Source organism: Anthonomus grandis, chromosome 11 (genome assembly GCF_022605725.1).
Source record: "Anthonomus grandis grandis chromosome 11, icAntGran1.3, whole genome shotgun sequence".
Taxonomy (NCBI): Eukaryota; Metazoa; Arthropoda; class Insecta; order Coleoptera; family Curculionidae; genus Anthonomus; species Anthonomus grandis.
Window position 1 is genome coordinate 6,555,581 of NC_065556.1, and position 22,071 is coordinate 6,577,651.

Here is a 22,071-nt window from a genome sequence, read left to right on the forward strand (position 1 = left end):
AGTTCCACTTCTCGTCTAATGGTTGCTAATCGAGTTTCTGGGATAAGGTTGTTCCTTAGGATTACACGGTACTGGTCTGCAACGCGCTGTTCGGTCACATTTAGTTCTGGATATGTCTCGCAGAATTCGTAAAGTTGTTGCCAATATCCGACCATCTCCCTTTCATTGTTGGTGATTCTGTAGATGATTCGCTGATTATGGTTTCATTAATAAACATAGTCCATTTCATGCGCCTTCTTGGTAGTCCCGCTTGGGTGAGCACTGGCTGAATTTCCTGTGCAGCACCTTCAGCAGGAGGAGCTCTTGGTGGTGAGTTGCTCCGTTGTCGAGCTGTAATTGTTTGAATGATAGGGGCCCGCCTCCTCAGCACCCTGCCACCGACGTCCCGCATGCTGTTATGTCCAGCGCCGGCTCCAGACATGCCCTGGCGATCCCCAGGCAGCGGCATTGTTCCGAGGCTTCTACTTCGTCTACGCTCCATTTACATGGGTTTTGCTGGTTTTTTGTCCATGAGAGGGTAACCTTCTTGCCCCCGACCAGCCAAATGACTGGCCGCAGATATCCCCATTGCAAGGGGCCGCACCCGGTAGGGGTACCAGCAAACCCCCTTATTATTATTATTAATAATAATAATAATAATATTATTATTATTATTATTATTATTATTATTATTATTATTATTATTATTATTATTATTATTATTATTATTATTATTATTATTATTATATGACACCATGCTCTCGTCAATGGATAAATGCTCATCAAAGCTATTGTGTGTTCTAAAATTCAGGTTAGATGATCTATCAAGGGTCTCAATTTATAAAGCCTGTCGTCTTGGGGTAATTTTGAATTGTCATTAAAGTGAATATACTTAGTAGAGTCTTATACCGATTTCCACGCATGCTGTTTTTTAATATTTTTGGGATATCTTCTTCACTCGACCAGTAGAGTCTTCTGTTTGGATATTTTCCATATCCCGATAAAAGAAACGCTCCTAGTACCACATGCAGTTCATCCAGAGTAAAATTTAGTTCTACATTTTGCTGCCGTGCATACCTATTACTTTCCGTAATGATCAACGTCAAAAGTTCTTCAATGAAAAACAATTCGAAAAAATCAACCGGGGTAGTTGCATTTTTTAAATCCTGTTAGGGTTCACTAGGGCTACAGACAATCACAAGGTCACTATTATTTACTCGGCCAGTCTCAGAATCAGGCTCCCGCCATCTTGATTTTTGGTACGCGTACTCTGTTTGTTGCTTTGTATTGTTATTGCCTTTTAGGTTTTTCTGAAGGACAGATAAGGGCAGTAAATCTTCAGGGTCAGAATCGTCAAAATCATTTACGTAAGCTATTTCACATTCCTGAGATAGGATTCCGCGAGGTAGGTGATTTATATTCACTGCATGCTTGTCGTCAGATTCGTCGCTATCAATTTCAAATAAAAACTTACCCTTAATATAAATAAAACTTACCCTTGACCCCTAGTAGAGTACATGGAGGGATTCATTTTCAATAACACATAAATAATTTCGCGAGAAATAGAAAACAAAAACACCTGACACGTCGAATCAAGTCTGCTAAATACGCTTTGCAACTCTAAGTGCTCGATGTATCCCCACTTTTTTTATCGCAAGGAATTTGCTGGTCCCTTATAAGGGACGCTAGGTATTAATGGGTTTAACTTAATTTATTTCTCGTCACCCAATTATTAAACTCAATATTATGAATAATGGAAACAACAGTATAAAAGTAAATGGCTTCCTTTGATAATATTTCATATTTTAAGGAGTCTTAATTTGGATCTTAAGTATATAGTCTACATCAGGCTTTTTAAGTCGCTGATCTTGATGGATGGCTTAATAATTGTTACTGGCTAAAGGCGATACGTAACGGATATCGCAATTTTTTTGCTAACTTTGTAGGCTGATAAGGTAACTTTACCAATTTAAAATGTTTTATATTTGATAAAATATAAAGAATTATCATAATGAGGTTAATTTATAAAATCACTGAAATTTTATATGGCGTATTCATTTGACTTTCTTTTTTTTTTTAAAGAGACCACCATGGAAATCAATATGACTCAGTGATTTTTTTCCATTTAACTACGAAACTTAAATAAAGTTTAAGAAATTTGGTTAAGCCAAACCAAAATTATCGTTACTTTTCTTAATATACTTTCCTTTTATCTTACTCTCCAACCTACATTAATTTGATGTTTAAAATCGTTTAACCTAGATGATATAGAATAATAATCAAAGTACCCCATCAAGAGCAGTTTAATGAATTATTTCTACTTTTGTATAACTACTTCTATTTAACAATCTTATCTCCTGAAGAAAAATACTGATTTTTTCATAGTATGTGGATTAAATCTAATTTAAATATTAATTAAAATGGTACTTTTGGAATTTAAAATATAACAAAAAATACTTTAAAATTAATTTAATTTAATTTAATTATAAATAAATTATTCAATATGCAATATACTAAATGTAAATTATTTAAAGCTGCTTAGACCAAAGGTACATAATTTCAATAGAAATAAATTAATTCATTGCATTAAAATATTTTTGGCCTATTTTTGAGTATTGCCAAAATGGGTAAATAATTTTTACCAGACTAAATTAAAATTAAATTGGATGTTTTTTAAAAGCAGCAAATATGTTTTAGGCAAGACTTCAATAGTATATACCTTCGTCGTGTAATGAATGGTTCATTTAAGGAAAAAAAAATTGCTACTAGAATAGATAGAACTTTAATAGAATTTTGATAGGGTAATCATGGAATGTCATATTTGATAGGTAGGTACATATTGAAAAACCTTAAAAGAAACAATTTTTCTTCTTCTTACACTAACTAAAGTACAACATATTATTGCATTTTCATAATATATAATAACATTCCACATCAAACGTAGTGCGAAAGTAAATTTTCGTTTAAAGATAATCTAGTTGTTGCTTTATCGAATATCAGTTTCTGTTTCCCAATTTTTCCAATTCCAAATTAAATAAACGCTGCAGTTTCACCGAGTTGATGATTAGTGGCATGAAACAATAGATCATAGTTTTACTGATTTTTTATTATGATATAATATACACTACGGCCTTACAGCGGATACAGCACTAATAAACCAATTAAAAAATAGATGATGTAATAAATTTTCAGCTGTAATGAATTTTGATAGAAGAAATATGGTGCACGCAATATTAAATTACAATAATAATATAAAGAATAATAATAACAATAATTCTTTTTGCGTAAATACACCATTTCTTCAATTAACAAAAATAAAAAAAACACGGTAAACAATATCTTAATAATAATAATATCTTACATTTATATTCATAGTACATTTAGTAAGACACCAAAATAAAATACTAATGATCATGAAGCTTCACAATAGTATGAAAAAAAAATCAGGAATATCTCAGAAGAACAAGAGCACTAAAGACTGACCTTTGTGCCAAGAATAAGTTACCAGCAATCACAACTTTAGTTTCCCATTTGTCAAATACAGTTTCAGCATTATCTAGTACACTTTGGCCAGGAATAGCTATGAATAGGAAAACTGGGTTAAATATTCTATGGTTCATTCAAATAATGTTAAACATTGTCACAGTGTACTACATCCAAGATAAACAAAAAAAAATACTTTAAGATTAAGAAACTGATAAGATTATTAACGAAGAGTGGTCTTGAGAAAAGGCTTAAGTTTGAAGAAAAAAGAGGGAAGTAGCTGTGTTTCTCGCAGGATTGTAGGAAATAATCAAACCAGGTATATTTGGAGCAAAATTATTGTTTAAATGTTAGTTTATTACTAAGATAATAATTAAACAATAGCTTTTATCTCTTTTTAATTTCATAACCTATTTGTTTGAGTAAGGTTAGTTGCTCATCGGCTTTGATAGAAACGTATGCGTGTAAAAAAAGCACACGTATTTTAGTTATAATACGGCAGTATCTAGCAGATCAGTAGGTATCAGTAATTAAATATTATTATTATTGTATATTTATAAGTTACAAAAGCACATTCGTGGATAAAATTACTGGCTGTATCGTACGTGTACGCAGAATCTGAAAGTTGATCTATCGAAGGAACATTTTTGTTTGACATTGGGTCGGGTTAGTGGAAAATATTGGGTGTTTTTTGGGCCGTATACCGAGAACTTTTGCCTAATGGACTGATTTAGGCAACGTTTATTACGCAATAAACGTAAAGTACATTAAGAATAGCACTAAACGTTTGCGCAAAGTGCCATTAGAAAGAGATAAAAAGAAGCTATAAAAGTCTGTAAGTGTATTTCTTTTTTCTTATGGTATTTTTTTTCTATTGGCTCTCCTACTGAATTAATATGGTGGACACCGCGGAAATCTCAGCGAAAACTGTTGAGCAGTTAAAAACAAACTTTAAGACGAAAGCGAGGTATTCATCAAGGGTAGGCTAACTAGCCTAGAAACTGCCTTATCAGGGACAGAATCAGAAGTTTCTCCTATAGAAATAACTTCTAGTACTTTATGGGTAGAGTTTGCCTGGAATGAATTCCAAGAGATTCAATTGAAGACTGAAGAGTTAAAACAAGATAACCAAGATGCTAACAAACAAAATAAATTAGAGTCCAAAGAGCGTATAAGCTCTTTCGAATTGGCTCCAGCTAATTATACTGAAGCATGGAAAATATTAACTAATATAAACACCCTAAATAAAACGCCCTAAAAAGAGGTGGTGCTAAAAGAAAGTCACACAGAATTGTGGCACATTTGTGATTCTATAAGTAAACATTTAAGGTTTATTTAAGTCTAATTGTTTATTTTAAGTCTGTAGAAATCGATGTAAAAAGTTGGGACTCATTGATCATTTATTTATTGGCAAATAATTTTGACAATATAACACGAAGGGACTGAGAATCCTATAAATATGACGGGGATCTACTTCAGTTAAAAGATTTAAATATTTTTTTGGAAAATAGGTGCGAAATCCTAGAAAAAATTGAAGGCCCAAAATCTGATGATTCGCATGGCAAGAGCAAAATATCTAAATAATATTCGTAAAAGAAACTATAAGTTTCGCAGGTAATAATAGAAGTGGGAGTGATATTAAATATACATGGTATAATATTTAGAAGCATGTTATTGAATTGTCTGAAAGTTTTAAGCGACTTAGCTTAGACGAAAAAATGGAATTTGTAAAGAAAACGAGATTGTGTTTTAATTGCTTGAAAGATATACATCCTTATTAGAAATGTAAGCTTCCAAGAGGTTCTACGTGCAGAAAACCTCACCATGTGTTGCTCTCAAGTCCAATGAGAGCGCAGCAAGTAGAACCGGCAACACCGCATAGGTGGCTAACCGTACAATTATTGATGCAGGGAAAAATGTATCGTCAGAGACCGCCGCCCATAGTAGTGAATTTTCAGGAGTATGTAAGGAGAAGAAATACAATGTTGCCACGTCTGCCAATTTTTCTCAAGTGTTATTGTCAACCACGATGATTAAAATAGATCATGAGGGTAAAAAGGTTAATGGTGTTTGATAGATAGTGAAAGTCAAAGTTGAAGGTTGAAGAAACAGTTGTCTTGACAGAATTTAAACACAAGTATAAAAGAGTACTAACGTCTTCCCTTTTTTTAAATATTGTACGTCCCTCTACATTTAGTGGTGAATTATTTGTATTCTTAAATATTTTGAAATATTGTTTTGTGACAATATTTTTCCTCCTATGTGGGTAACTGTAACTCCTATGAGTAACTGACAATTAGCACTTATGATGGCTCATAGGCAAAAAGCGCTCTGCTAAGATATTAATAAACACTTTGCTCTGCATATATCTAGTTTATAGCGATTAACTAAATTGCAGACTACGTGAAATAGATAACGAGACTAGTCAGTATATAGTTGTAGATTATTTAAGGCTTGGTAAAAATAAATAGTTAGGACTCCACAATCCAGTTGCAACCGACTTACATTGGAATATCTGTAAGTAAATCTGAAATATGTAATTGCTGTTTCTGACAAACAGTAAAAAACCTGAACACAGACCAAATTACTAATCTGTGGAAAACTTAAATCAAGACAAACACAAGTTACTAAGGTAAAAAAAAACTTAATACTAATCCTTAATTATCTAGGCTTATCTGCTCCAGTACGTGTGCAGAATATCTCACGATTCTGGAGAAGATTATTCCCCTTAAAACGACTGATGTCTTATGGAAAGTTTTATGATCAAGGTACATTCTTTTTAAATCAAAGGATTGTTAAAATAGTTGTTAAAATAGTTTACAAAAAAATAATTAATTAACCTTAAAAAGACAAAATTTTGGATTTAACAACAGTCTTCATCAGAAAAATGTAGGTCAAATAGTAAGCAATAATTACCTTACACCTATACAGATCGTGTTTTCGTTCGTTACTTTTAGGAAACCGCATAGAGCCGAAATTTTGCAACGTCGCGCGTGTACGAGTGCCTGCGACAGAGCACCACCCCGGCCGGACGGGATTAGTAAACATCTGACTTTTGTGGGAGCTGCGCCGTTTGGCGACAAAATGTCCCAAAATATTACGCGAAAATCCAGGCATTTTTAAAATATTTAATATGCTGTGTTTTGCATAATGAAAATTAAAGCGTTATTCTAATAAAAAATAAAATATCAACTCTGATAAAAATATAATAAACAATCAGAAATAAAACTCTAATAAACAAACTTAACAACATATCATTTTTTAAATAAAAGACTCAAATAAACCACCTTCTTTCGCTAAACAAAAACTTAACCTATCGTAAAAGCTATTTCGCACCTCCAAAAGAGTTTCAGGTAAAATGGAATTGGCACCTTCGACAATTTTATTTCGCAACTCCTCTAAATTTGTTGGCCTACTAGATTCATGATTGTAAATGGTCTGCTTAAGGTAACCCCTCAAATAAAAGTCATTTGGAGACAAATCTGGAGATCTAGGAGGCCATTTAATATCGCCAGTCCCACAGGCGGTTAGTAAAAGTATTTGTTAAAAATTCTTTTACCCTAGCCGCGTTATGAGCAGGACAGCCATCTTGCTGAAAATAAACCAATTCCAGGTCTACATCAGGTAGAATTTGAATGGCAGGAAGAACTTGGTTTTGCAGCAACTTAAGGTACTTTTGGGCGTTTAAAGTGCCATCAATAAAAAATGGCCCTATAACATTGTCGCCCAAAATACCTGCCCAAACATTCAATTTCTGAGGATACTGGGTACGAAACTGAAAACTTCTGTGCTCTTTTTCCTGAGACCAATAACGAACAATGGAAGGATTGTATTTGCCATGTAGTGGAAAAGAAGATTCATCAGAAAACAAAATATTTTAAAAAAATATTCGTTTACATTTGCCTTTTCCATCATGGTTTCACAAAATTCCATTCTTCACCACTGGTCTTCAGGAAATATTTCCTGAGTGGACCGTGTCGAATCAAGTTCTAGGGTACTGCAAACTATTTTTTTCCGCCATTCTATATCCTGGACCACTTCAACAGATGGTTCTTGACGTTTTGTGTGGCATATTTTACAATCTTGAAGACAAATGGATGTCTTAAAATTTATAACCACATTTAAAACCGTTTTTGCACAAGGAATCGGTCTATTCTCAAAGGTCACTGAAAACAAATCTCTACATTGTACTGCCGAATTGCCTCTATAAAACCATTTAATTAGTTGAACTCTTTCGGAAGGGGTATAAACAGCCATAGTGAAAAAAACATGAAAATAACGCTCAAAAATTATTAATGCAACGTGCAGTAACACAGCAAAGTGAGGTCTGCTGACTCCCGGGTCAAAAAACAAAAACGAAAAATACCGCCGCCTGTAAGCCGCAACCAAGCGGTGTTGCCATTATTTTGGGTAATACGTAGCTCACGATAACACGATCTGTATATCTTTTTCCCTAAAATTAAAGATACCCATTTAGAACCGATTGGTTTCCACAAAATACTACTGAAGTTGTATAGGGTGTCCCAGCTAACACGAGACCTAGGCATTTTCGGTGTGAAAAACATATTTCTTTCAAAAACTTCCAACACGTCGGTTTTATTTTCAAAAGGGACAATTGTTGACCCAAGAATACCCTAAGAAGAAGTGGGACTACCCCTAAAATCTTAAATGGATGGAAGCGTCGTGTGATGTCTTATTTTAAAGGTCTTTTAATTCTGAATACAACTGCTAAGATTTTAGAGTGGCTGCTATGATTTCTATTTTAATCTTAAATGCGTTAATTTCATTTTTCAAAGAGCTGCGTATTTATAAAATAATCGCTTTTAGCCCTACAGCCTCGTATAAGGGGATGAAAAAACCCCTAAAATTTATTAAATTACTATAGTTTCTAAAATCGGCAAAAACAGTCGCGTGTCATCTAATTTAAAAAGAAGAAGAAAATATATCATACGCTTACTATTTGAGCGTATGAGATGGTATTTTCTAAATTGATTTTTACTAAGTGACGTAATACCCAACAAAATAAGTAACTCATTATGAACTCGTCACAACAATACAGATTTTATCTAACTTAATGTTATTTTTTCTTAATATTACTAAATACTTTAAAGCGACTTTTTTTAAAAATATCAAGTTGTTAAAATTATTGAAAAATTATTTGGTGCTGATCTATAATAGATTAAAAAAAGCATGGAATAACTGAGTACTGCTAGTAAATAGTAGATAGATAGAAAATACTTTGCCCTATAATTTTTAAATAAAGCAAGTTTATTAAATTAGGTCAATTTATTAAGTGCTCCAATTAAGTCACGCCTACTTCCGTACAAGAATTAAAGTTTTGCTCAAAACAAAGTTTGTCATTTTCTAGAAGTTCAGGTGTTATCACCTGATCTGATGTATAGTACTTTCACGTAAGTCTTTCAAGGTTTCTGGTTGCGTACTTTTAGTTTTTAAATTTACCATAAAAAAAATGAAGTAAAGTCAAACAGGCGACCTAGCTGGCCATTCTATAAAGGGTCCTCTTTTTCGAACCAACGATCAGGAAATATCTCATCAAGATATTGCCCCACATTAGCAGCATATTATATATATATATTATGGAGGTGCTCTATCTCATTAGACAATGACTTGAGCTTTCTCATTAGCGTTTCTATCTTTAACTATTTCTATTATTCCTGGATTGGCCGCATTTTTCAAGAGACCTTAATACATCAATGAACAATGAAGCTTTCAAACATGACTCAATTATGAAGTTTCCATGAATATCGCCCAAACACTAACTCACTTCTCAGTGAAAAATGAGACTGAAAAAAAAAGGAGTATGAACTTGAAAAAAAGGAGCGAAACTGTCCAGGATTGGCATCTGACCTGTGGCAGTAGTTATTACAGAATCTGAGAATCAAATGTTAAAATTACGACGCTGAGGACAGAATTAATTTCTTTAAGTACCTATAAATGCAACTTTGTCTTACTCCCGTAGTGGTCAATTTTCTGAAACTTATTCCTGGTCTGGCATGAAGTTAACCTAGGACAGCTATTTGCATTGCTTCATGAACAACAACAGCATACTGACCCTCACGCTTTTTATTTAACACACTGCCAGTTTCCCTAAATTTAGCCCCTAATTCCAGAACGTCTTTTCTGTTGAACTATTTTTCTGGATAAAAGTCATTAGATACTTACGTATATAATGTACGAAATAAATTAAATATATATTTATTTACAGTGACCGCCTAAAGTTCAGCATAAATTTGATAAAAATTAGAGACATGATTTTTTGAGAAAACGCTCGGGCCCGTCGATTTTTATTTTAAGTTGCGCATTATTTTACATAAATTTTTGTATACAGGGTAGAACAAAAAAAAAGATATGCATTTATGAAATATAGGCAAAATTCCAAGCAAGTTTCGTATAATACACCTTATCTCAAAACTCAACTGTTTCAGAAATATTTACATTTAACCATCAAGAAAGCAAGTAAGTACGTCTATTTACAAATTAAGATAAAACGGAGGATAAAATGTTATAAACTGTGAAAACTCTTATTAATATATCAAGTGTTCAAACTGATCCCCATTTACTTCTTGGCAGAAAGCAAGACGGTTTACAAACTCATGTAAAACACTATCAATTATTTCGAGTGATATACGTCTAATTTCATATCTAATTCTATTTTTCAAATCTTCTACGTTGTTTGGCTTCTCAATATAAACCTGACTTTTCAGGTACCCCCATAGAAAAATTGTCGCAGGGATTTAGGTCTGGTGACCTGGCCGGCCTATTGGCCCTCTTCGTCCTACCCATCTACCTGGGAACACTGTATCTAAGTAATTACGGACATCTCGAAAGAAATGTGGTGCGGCGCCGTCTTGCTGAAACCACAAATTATCTGTCGGGACAGCAGGGTCTTGTTCGTCTGAGTATAGGGCAGCCAAAGCAGGGATAAGATCTTCTTGGAGAAAATTCAAATAGCGTTGTCTTGTTAAGTTTTCTTCGAAAAAGTGTGGCCCTATTACTTTATTTTTCACGATACCAGCCCAAACATTAATAGATTTACGGTACTGTGTATGAGCCTCAGTTGCCCAGTGTGGATTTGAAACTGACCAGTACCGACAATTTTGCCGATTTACGATACCATTTAAACAAAAAGTTGCTTCATCCGAAAACAAAACTCGTAACACAAACTAACGGTTATTATTGCAAATGTTCATCATTTGCTCGCAAAATTGGTTTTTTCGATCAGGATCATCCTCATTTAATTTGTGTATAAGTCTAATTTTATAAGGGTGGTATTCATTTGCTTTCAAGATGCGTCTTACTGACGTTCCGGCTATATTATTATCAACTGAAATTTCTAAAGTTGCATTGTTTGGATTTTCTTCGACGGAGAGCAGAACGTTTAATTTTGTTTCTTCAGAAATGTTTGGACGACCTGATCTTGGCAAATCCCTAACATGACCTCAAGTTATGAATTTGTGCTCTATTCTACTAATTGTTGACTGAGAAATAGGATGGTTTTGGTATTTGGCATTAAACAGTTCACTTACTTCTTTTTGTGTGCGCACTCGATCCCCGTACCCTAGCATCCTAGAGTTTTGAGATAAGGTGTGTTATACGAAACTTGCTTGAAATTTCGCCTATATTTGATAAACGCAATAAAAAATGTAGCATTCCGTTTAAAAAAATGACCGATGACGTCATATATTTTTTTGTTCCTCCCTGTATACAAAAATTTATGTGAAATAATGCGCAACTTAAAATAAAAATCGACAGGTCCGAGCGTTTTCTCAAAAAATCATGTCTCTAATTTTTATCGAATTTATGCAGAACTTTAGGTGGTTACTGTATAATAAATTACGTACGTAATGTATACAGATCGTGTTTTCGTTCGTTACTTATAGGAAACCGCATAGAGGCGAAATTTTGCAACGTCGCGCGTGTATGAGTGCCTGCGACAGAGCACCGCCCCGGTCGGCCCGAGGATGGGATTAGTAAACATCTGACTTTCGTGGGAGCTGCGTCGTTTGGCGACAAAATGTCCCAAAATATTACGCGAAAATCCAGGCATTTTTAAAATATTTGTTCTAATGCGGGTTTTACAGAAATGACAATGTGTAAAACCCGCATAGAATTGTAATCTTAAAATGTTTAATATGCTGTGTGTTGCATAATGAAAATTAATGCGTTATTCTAATAAAAAATAAAATATCAACTCTGATAAAAATATAATAAAAAATCAGAAATAAAACTCTAATAAACAAACTTAACAACATATTATTTTTTAAATAAAAGGCTTAAATAAACCGCCTTCTTTCGCTAAACAAAAACTTAACCTATCGTAAAAGCTATTTCGCACCTCCAAAAGAGTTTGAGGTAAAATGGAAGTGGCACCTTCGACAATTTTATTTCGCAACTCCTCTAAATTTGTTGGCCTACTAAATTGATGCTTGTAAATGGTCTGCTTAAGGTAACCCCACAGATAAAAGTAATTTGGAGACAAATCTGGAGATCTAGGAGGCCATTTAATATCGCCAGTCCCACTAATAAAGCGGTTAGGAAAAGTATTTGTTAAAAATTCTTTTACCCTAGCCGCGTTATGAGCAGGACAGCCATCTTGCTGAAAATAAACTGATCCCAGGTCTACATCAGGTAGGATTTGAGTGGCAGGAAGAACTTGGTTTTGCAGCAACTCAAGGTACTTTTGGGCGTTTAAAGTGCCATCAATAAAAAATGGCCCTATAACATTGTCGCTCCAAATACCTGCCCAAACATTCAATTTCTGAGGATACTGGGTACGAAACTGAAAACTTCTGTGCTCGTTTTCCTGAGACCAATAACGAACAATGGAAGGATTGTGTTTGCCATGTAATGGAAAAGAAGATTCATCAGAAAACAAAATATTTTTTTTTAATATTCGTTTTTATTTGCCTTTTCCATCATGGTTTCACAAAATTCCATTCTTTGCCACTGGCCTTCAGGGAATATTTCCTGAGTTTTTGAATACTTGAAACATTTGTACCCATATTTTTTCCAGATACGAGCAACAGTTTTATTGCTCATTCCCAGTTCCTCTTCAACACTTCTAGTGGACAGTGTCGAATCAAATTATCTTACAATCTTTTCTTACAAAAGTTCTAGGGTACTGCAAACCATTTCTTCCCGCCGTTCTATATCCTGGACCACTTCAACAGGGGGTTCTTGACGTTTTGTGTAGCATTTTTTACAATCTTGAAAACAAAAAGATGTCTTAAAATTTGTAACCACATTTAAAACCAAGTTTGCACAAGGAATCGGTATATTCACTATAATGTCACTGTAAATAAATCTCTACATTGTACTGCCGAATTGCCTCCATAAAACCATTTAATTAGTTGAACTCTTTCGGAAGAGGTATAAACAGCCATAGTGAAAAAAACATGAAAATAACGCTCAAAAATTATTAATGCAACGTGCAGTAACACAGCAAAGCGAGGTCTGCTGACTGCCGGTTCAAAAAATAAAAACGAAAAATTCCGCCGCCTGCAAGCCGCAACCAAGCGGTGTTGCCATTATTTTGGGTAATACGTAGCTCACGATAACACGATCTGTATACGTACCGTTCTACTGACACGTAAAAGACTTATGTAAAGAAATATTAGTTACTTAAATAGAAGGGATTTTTTACTATTTAAATAAAGCCTCATTTTATAAAAAAGTACGAGTAGTTTTTAGCAAGAATTATTTGGTATAATTCAAATTCTTCAGATAGGCACTTGTTTTTGCATTTTATGTGCTTTGTTTTTATGCATGGTACGACTAGATATTTAACAATAGAAATTTTGTAAGAAAAGATTGCAAGCATAGAGGGTTTTTTTTGGTCGATTTTTAAGTTAGGAGAAATAATTGCTAATATTAAATGAAGTAACAGCAAGAAAAAGCCTTTAAAATAAGTAAAGGGTTGCAGGTATGAGGATAGCCTTTTAATTAATAAGTTAAGATATAAGTATAAGATATATATTTTTTTAAAAGCAAATTAATCTTATTTTGGATGGACTCAAAATAAGATTAATTTGCTTTTAAAAAAATATATATCCAAAACAGAGATCAAACCACCTTTTTAATTTTCGATGTTCTAGAATTTTTGAGAAGCTGTCATATCGAGAAAAATGATAGCAGCTACTTTAAACTTGGCAGTTATATTCAGAATTAAAAAACCTTATTTAAGATTTTAAGGGTGATTCCAACTTCTCGTAAAGGGTTGCTGGTTTGAGTGTGCCTTCCTCATAAAACCTTGTCTTTTATCAAATCCAGTGTAAAAAACATTTTTTCTAAAAAATCAACGTGTCGGAGGTTTTTGAAAAAAAAAATGGTTTTTACACCGAAAATGCCTCTGTTTCGGTTTCGTTAAAAAAAAAAGCTAAACGCAGCTTAGCAATAAAGAACAAGAAGACTCAATACAGGGTTATGATCATGATCTCAGAACATGATCTCAATGATCGTCGTGATAATCTAAAAAATTGTTCTTCATCAAGGCATAGCGCATAATAGATACTTAATCAGGAGCTATTTACAACCCTCTTTGTGATGCGCAAACATTATTTAACTTAAACTTTAACTAATAAAGATTCACGCTGCAACAAACCAACTATAACAGATCAGGCAATACAGCAAAATATACCAAATAAATTAGTAATAAATAAAGATACTGGGTTCCATTAGATTTAAGTTTTTTTTTATATTTATTATCCACTGAATTTATGGTTAAACAGTGTTAGAAGTTTGCCTAGGCATAAAAAAAGTTTTTCAACCTTTGGTCTTGTTTATTTGAATTCAGTTTGTTCTAAGCTTCCACAGAATAAGTCTATGTTTACATAAAGATTTTCTACTTTAATAATTATGTAATCTGGTCTCTGGTCTGGATTTACCTTAATTCATCTTAAAGATCTTTCTCTAATAAATAATATAGTCTCTAAGGAATCAACAACAATTTTTCTTTTTTATTTTCTTTTAATTGCCAATTTCCCATCCTAGTTAAGACGGGCGCAGTCCTTTTAAATCAACCCTAAAAAGGAAACCGCGTTAAGATTAGATAACGCTAGCTCTAAGCTAAAAGAGTATAAATTGTCCCAGCTTAAAAATGGACTCGTCCAAATCCGAATACTAACCTAAAATTAAATTTCCTGAGATAAAACAGCTGTCTGCTACCAAGACTGATTACGATGTTGATCGGGGATTCGTTTAATTAAAGAAAACAGAACCTAAATCTAACGGATTTGTCTAGCGTTTTAATCAGGGAATTGGTTAGACTAAAGTAACCGGATTTATTTTAAAATTATAATTTTAAAACAAACTTAGTGTTCTTAATTTTAATTAAGGTATACGAAGATATTTTCGAAAATTTTACTCAATTTAATCAAGTACAATACTTTAGTAATTTTTTTATTGAACTTAAATTATACTATGGTGATTTTAATGATCAATTAATTACTTTAATTTAGTAGCTTAATCTCTAAATCGCTAACAAAATTTATATAAAGCAAACAAAATTTAATTGTCATAACCTAGTGAATCTTTCTTAGCATGGCTATGTCTTACAAATTATTAAATAATCATTAAATTATTAAAACATTTAATTAACTTTTTTATCAGATAAACTTAAATAAAACTAGTATAATATGTGGGGCTTTCGTGACAGGAGAAATAATAGGTTGTACTTCAAAAAGAATAATACCCTTGTATGTCTCAATTGCTTATACAATTTCAATACATTCATTTAGATCCACTTACCTTGTGTAAACTAACCCGATTTCAACACATTATTTGAATTGAGTTAAATTGCGGTATTTAGCTGTTAGCACCTGATAAACAGGTATGTCCTAGATTGCTACTAGAGGCCAAAGAAATGCTTTGGTGTTGGTATTTTAAAATTGCTGAAAAAATTGCACAAATTCCCCAATAAGTTAAATCTAGCGCATGTAAGCTCCAGACAGTCCCTAATAACATAGCCTATAACTTTCTCCTCCTTTCAATACCAACGGCACTGTACGCCTTGTCTGCGAGGCCTATGATGTGCAAAAATTGCCTTAAATGTCAGTGTTTAGTAAGAATAGCAATGTCTAGCTTATTTAGCGAAAAATTAAGGAAAAAAGTTAAAATGCGTGAAGAAAAGAAGAATAAAAAAGCTATACATATAAAACAGAACAGTTAAGCCTAATACTGGCGATTATTATTAGTCAATTTTCTTCAATAACTTGCTTGAAAGAAAGTCAATAGTGGTATATGGTAATGACTTAAAAAATATTGCTATATTGAATGAGGTACTGCGCTCGAAAATACCAACTTTGTGATGTGAGTTTTGAGCACTATGCGGATACATAAATATGATGGACCCTCTAGCTAAATGATTCGATTGTAGCGTGCTGCGTGAAGCTCCCGTTATGCCTCTATACTTAACCAGTTGCACTTGACTAATTTATCTGATATATAGTAATATTTCTTTAGTCTAAAAGTTTTAAATAAATAGTGACTATTCAGTGATAATTGATAATATTCCGAAAATGTCTGAGCAGATAAAATAAAGGCGTAATACAGTACAACTCTGTTTGTTTAAATGAAAAATGCCGATTACCATACAACATTTTTAGTCTCTAAAACATTTCTAATACAGTTTGGCATATCAGATATAAATCTAAGAAAGCTATCGAATAGTAAACCCAAATTAAACACCCTATTTTTTACTGTTTACGGTGTATTATTTATTTGAATGTTTATTAATTTACTAATTATCTTTACTGTTGCTAACTGTTGTCAATCCGATGGAGCCCTTTTATAAGTACCGTTATGGATAAAAAATCCTGCTGCGAACTGTAAACTGACCATGCAGCCTTAATGTCAAAAGGCAGCATGGTTAGAGGGACTACAGAAATTTGACTTTACCACTTAATATTAAACTGGAAGAACCATGGAAATACAGATGTGCTATATAGAAGATTCTGTCTAAAGGACTGTAAGCATTGCCAGCGAATTAAAATGAGAAAAGGTAAAAGATGCTTATTTGTTAAGAAACACCATCATCGACAATAGAACAATGGTGACTTAGTTAGGCATTTTGACCCAAAGAGACCAAAAGATCTGTCACTTAAATCTCAGATATCCTGGAATGAGCTATACAAAGCTTGGACGCCATTAACAATAGCCTTTATAGGACACAGAAGCCGCCGCAGGAAGTTCAAGTCATTTACTTCTGATTGGCTCTTTATTATAAAAACCACGAAGATGCTGAACTGCGGCAAATCCAACTTGTTCCGGATTTGACATCCGATTAATTCATGACTAATCATTCTAATACCCTAAAGAGTCGATACAACATTACGTATGAAGTGCAGCAAGCCCTTTTTACTAATTCAGTAGAATGTGCATTAGCATATTGCATGGCTAAGGATTTGCAAATGTCTACAGATTTCGTTTCGGTTTTCCGCGGAAAGTTTATACAAATTCAAGACCTGCGTCAATCTAACCCCGGACTCAGGCAAGCAATTGAGGCAATTGATGAAGAGACTGGTAGAAAGATTTTCCACCTGGTTACCAAAGAACCGTCACATCAGAAACCAACCACCTATAAGGAAGCTTGGGACGCTTTCTGTTCTTTAAAGAAGTAGTTGCTTGCCTAGGGCCTGAAAAGCCTGGCAGTTCCCAACCTGGCATGCGGAATTGAAAACTTGGACTAAAGGTTGATTTGCGGTATGTTAGCCCTAGTCTTTAGGCTTGCAAGTTCTAGTATGCCAGTATACTCCTCAACGTCCTTCTCTGGAGAAAAGTGTGGATTGTTATTTCTGATTTCAAGAGGTTCTGCTTCAAGTGGGAAGCCTTCTGCAGTTATCAACATCTACCATCTATAGGATTATTTCGACATAAAATGAGCTTATAGAGGAGACAATATACCGACCTTAAGCGCCGCGAATACACCAGATGTTCTCCATCATTCGGGAATCATCTAGGACGGCACTCCTCGTTATATTTCTTGATATACATGGAAGGTTAGCTAATAGTTATAAAAATTACTAAAAAGTAAAACATACGTATAGCGTACATAAATGTTTTTAGTTGTGTAAACATGTGTAATACATCAGTTGACATCATGACATTTTTGTGCATCGAGTATATTAATTCACTTAAACCAATTGTAAAAACGCTACAATTAATAACTAATATATTAACATGTTTTTTTTTTAATTAGTAATACTTCTTCTTATTTGTATGGCTACGGTAAAAAGCTTATTATAAGATTGCAAAGATTCATCTGGCGTTAACTCTCTAATTAAATCAAAGATATAACAAACATTTTGAAGGGTCCCAGTGAACGTTAACTATATAGATTTCGGCAGTATACAATTAAACATCATTGCACTTAATTTAATCTAATGTTGCAATTAACCTTTAAACATATTACTTAAATACTTGTTTATTGTTTAATTAGAGTTTCCAAATTCTCCGACTATGTCAATAATGGTTATTGCGTTTTCTAAATTAATGAAAAACGATTAGTTTACCAGTAGACATGAAATGTAGATCGATAAGACTTTGCCAATAAATTTCCACCATTAAAATAGATACTAGTTAATACTTGTCACTTAATAATATCATTTAACTTAATTCGTATTAAGCACGGGTGCTTAAAATTATAGATTTATAGAGAGACATTAATAGATTGTAGCCATATTTTTTTTATTTCTGCATTTAAATAATAGGAGCGTAATTATTTACGAATAAGTTTTGTAGTATTCTAATGGTTTAACAAATTTATATTGGAAGACATAATAAAAAAATATTGAAATTATATATTTGCCTCGACCAACGTTAAATTTTGCGTTGTATTTGTCAAAGGAAAAAATTTTATGTCAGGACTTTCAATAACTTTTTTAGATTTTCAAGATAAAAATTTAAATGGGCTCACTATCTGCGAGACACCTTTATTTTAAAATTATTTTCAACTATAGAAACCCATACTTTAAATGTTATGTCATTCACAGGCTAAAGGAAGTAGATATAATTTAATTAGGGTTTAGTAGAATGTCTTGATACTTTAATAATAGTTAAGTTCAAATAAAATATCCCTCTATTAAGCCCTGATAATTCAAAATAAATTCAAATATATCAGGAATATATTTTTGAAGTATAAATATCACAAAATAAAATTTTAAGAAACATTCATGGCACTTATACAATAAATTAAATAAAAATGTGACGTAACCTATTAAGTTATGCCAAGAAAAAGTAAGCACATCAGCAAAAAAGTTTTTAGGCATGTTTACCTATTGCAGTGCTATGTTGTTTAAAAATCAAAACATTTCTTAGTTTTTTTTTAAATAAAAAAAATAGCTGAGAATGAAAAAATAAACTGCAAAATAGCTTTTTGATGGAGGGAACTATACAAATACACAGTATAATTATAGAAAATATTTTGCTAAATACTTTGTAAATATAAATCTAAATTAACAATAGGTCAACACTGTCGTTTTCCACTAAAACCTCTCCGGTAAAACCTCTTAAAATTTTGTACATGTGCATTAAACGCGAAGAAGTATCTAACAGTTTGACAGACTTTCAGAAAATTCTTCTATCCACAAAAAAATTTCAAAAATTCAGTCTAATTTGGTTATCTCCGTTAGTAAATTACTTCCGGTTTTATCTTCAAATTAACGTCAGCATCTTCTACAACACCCCGTATCTCGGAGAACGAAACATTTGCGGTCATACGTTTTTAAAGCAAACTGACATTATTTTCTCATGCATAATCTGCCTAAAGTTTCTATGACTTATTTACCTAAATCTTGTGTAACTGCGTCTTATATCTAGTATATTTCAAATAAAACGTTTATTTTTTTTTTCTTCTAGGAAGAAGTCATACCCGATGAGCCACAGAAATACATACTTATTTGCAGCTTCCTTCTGTGCATTATTTTAACAACCTTCACAACCATTTGCCTGGCGCTTTCATGTATTCTTACAAGAAGTTCGCCGATACTCATTCTAAAACTACAATGCTCCATTTCAATAGTTTTTTGTCAAGTATTATTTACTCTGGCTATTTTAATTGAACCGCCTCAGGTGAGTTATCTGGTTTTTTTTTAGCTCTAACAACAATACTGTATATTTTCTGTTTTTAGCGTTATTTTATGGTGTTTTTAACATTTTTGGAAATGTTTATTCTATTAGGACTCTCGAGCCATTTAAGCAAACTTTTAATCATTTTTACTGAATTAATTGATGTCCCAAAAAGCGTATCTTCAAAATATACCGTTATGGGAATTATATCAGGTACTTAGAAGGTTAACAAAATTTATGATTATCTTACATTGACCTATTTTTAATAGGTGTACCGCTGATAACAATATTTGGAAACCATTTAGCATACAAAACTATGGATATGACGTTAAAGTCATGGTGGATGATGGAAAATTCCTTAGCATTGAATACTCTTATAGTTGTTGTGACAATAATTACGGGATTGTTTGTATTTATTTATTTTTCTGTTACCAGAAAACTAAAAGAGTTGATCGCTTCTCAAGAAAAACATCAAAACGCTGTTCGAAAAAGGTAATTTATAAAAACTCGACTGTCAAAAAAATATTATTATTTTATAATTTTAGGATATCACTTATTAAAAGATCTGCTTGTATTTTCATGATTTTACTTACATTTATGATAAGCAGCATAGTTTATATAAACTATCAAAATGAAATATGGGCTATATACCAGTTCGGAGCAGTAAATATACTTCTGGTAAGTCTTAATTACTAGAAAATTAAACCCTCGTAAACTAGAAAACTATTTGTTTTAGGTATATATTTATAATTTTGTTTTTGATCGATTTATTAGAGGATAACTTATTTGCATTATCACTTATTATATGAATTACCTAGCCCCATGTTCTTTAAATCAAAAGAACATAAAAAAGATAGCTATATTGGCAATTTTTAATTAAATAAGTAATAAAAAGGCTTTACATTTATTTAGCAAGGAAACCTTATATAAACTAATATTTTAACTAGGTAGATGTGTTATTCTGAATCAAATAATTTTTTTTATTTCTAATTTAAATTGATTCATTTTTTTTAGGAATATGAGAAAATCCTTCTCTAGAAACTAGCAATAATTATGGCTATTAAGCTTTTCTAGTAATTTATTTTCAATAATCTTCTATTCAAATATTTGCCGAAAATTTCATTAATGTTAAAATTATATAACTGCATGAAGTAATTACATAATGATGAAAATTTGTGATATAGTTTCTTAAGTAGGTATTTTCATCTTTAAACATTATTTTATATAAACACTATTAAAGTACCGTGAAATGGGGTGAATTTGATTTCGCGGGGCGACTTTGATCACCATATCAAAATATTTTACATTTAAATTTCCCGCGCATATTATTAAGTGCCGATTTTCTCCGTTCGGTAAAAAATCGTATTCAGTAATGGTGTAGCTAGTGATCCATGACCATGTTTTTTGTCAGTCAGTTTTTTTTTGAGTTTGCGGCTCTCAAACATGTAAGTAAAATATAACCTTCCAAAATTTGACTGCTATTTAAAAATACATGCAAGTTGTGGATATGTGCGTGATATATTTAGTAGCCTGAATATCTTGTATTTTTATAACCTCAAAATGAAGTTTGCGGCGTTGCCGGATTTTGTCAAATTTTAAGATTTATTGGGTGGGGTCAAATTGATCAACTGAATGAGGTGAAATTGATAAGGGTATAGTACTACTAGTTATAATAATATTTTTGGTTTTAGAATATTGACATAATGCCGAGAGTTTATAAGAGAAAAGTTGGGGCACGAAGGTACAAAGACTACGGTCAAGAGTCCATAGAAAAAGCGTTAGAAAAGGTCATAAATGAAGAGTAGAGTTTACGCAAAGCTGCAAAATGGTTCAAGATTACTTACGGGACCTTAAATAATAGATACCATGGGCGTTATGTTAAAAGTAACGGCGGGCAAACCGTTTTTAGCTCCAATGAAGAGCAATCAATTCTTAAATGTGTTGCTATTTGTGGCGAATGGGGGTTTCCTCTTAATTTAACAGATTTAAGGCATATGGCAAAAAACCTGCTAGATACCCAAGGTCGTTCAGTGGCAAAATTTAAGGACAATTTACCCGGTACCGATCGGGTATTTTCGCTGTTAAAAAGACATAACAATGTAATAACTCAAAGACTTGCAGCTAATAGTAAAAGGGCTCCTGCTGATGTTTCCAGGCAAACATTAACTGAATATTTTGAAAACCTTAAAACAACTTTAAATGGTATTTCGTCGTGCAACGTATATAATTATGATGAAACTAATTTGCTTGACGACCATGGGCGCAAAAAACTAATATATTCCCGTGGAATAAAATACCCTGAACGAGTGTGCAATTTTACTAAATCTGCAACCTTAGTGATGATATGTGGTTCTGCAGCAGGAGTTCTTTTGCCACCATATGTAATTTATCGAGCAGAAAAAATGTGGGCGCAGTGGACTGAACAAGGACCAAAATTAGAACCCTGTTGCATAGATAGATGCTGTGCAGCTGGATCACGATACAACCGAACGTCACATGGGTGGATGGACGCCGAAACTTTTAATA

General features: G+C 32.8%; 1 protein-coding gene across 1 annotated transcript in view; it reads left to right on the top strand.

Moving 5' to 3' along the window:
- The window catches only part of LOC126742453 (uncharacterized), a 1,408,556-nt gene extending 1,388,515 nt beyond the window's left edge, over window positions 1-20,041 (top strand). Inside the window, exons 22-24 of the mRNA XM_050449100.1 lie at window positions 19,336-19,548; window positions 19,608-19,758; window positions 19,815-20,041. Of these exons, the coding sequence (XP_050305057.1) occupies window positions 19,336-19,548; window positions 19,608-19,758; window positions 19,815-20,041 (591 nt within the window). The remainder of the gene's footprint in view (window positions 1-19,335; window positions 19,549-19,607; window positions 19,759-19,814) is intronic.
- Window positions 20,042-22,071: the final 2,030 nt, after the last annotated feature.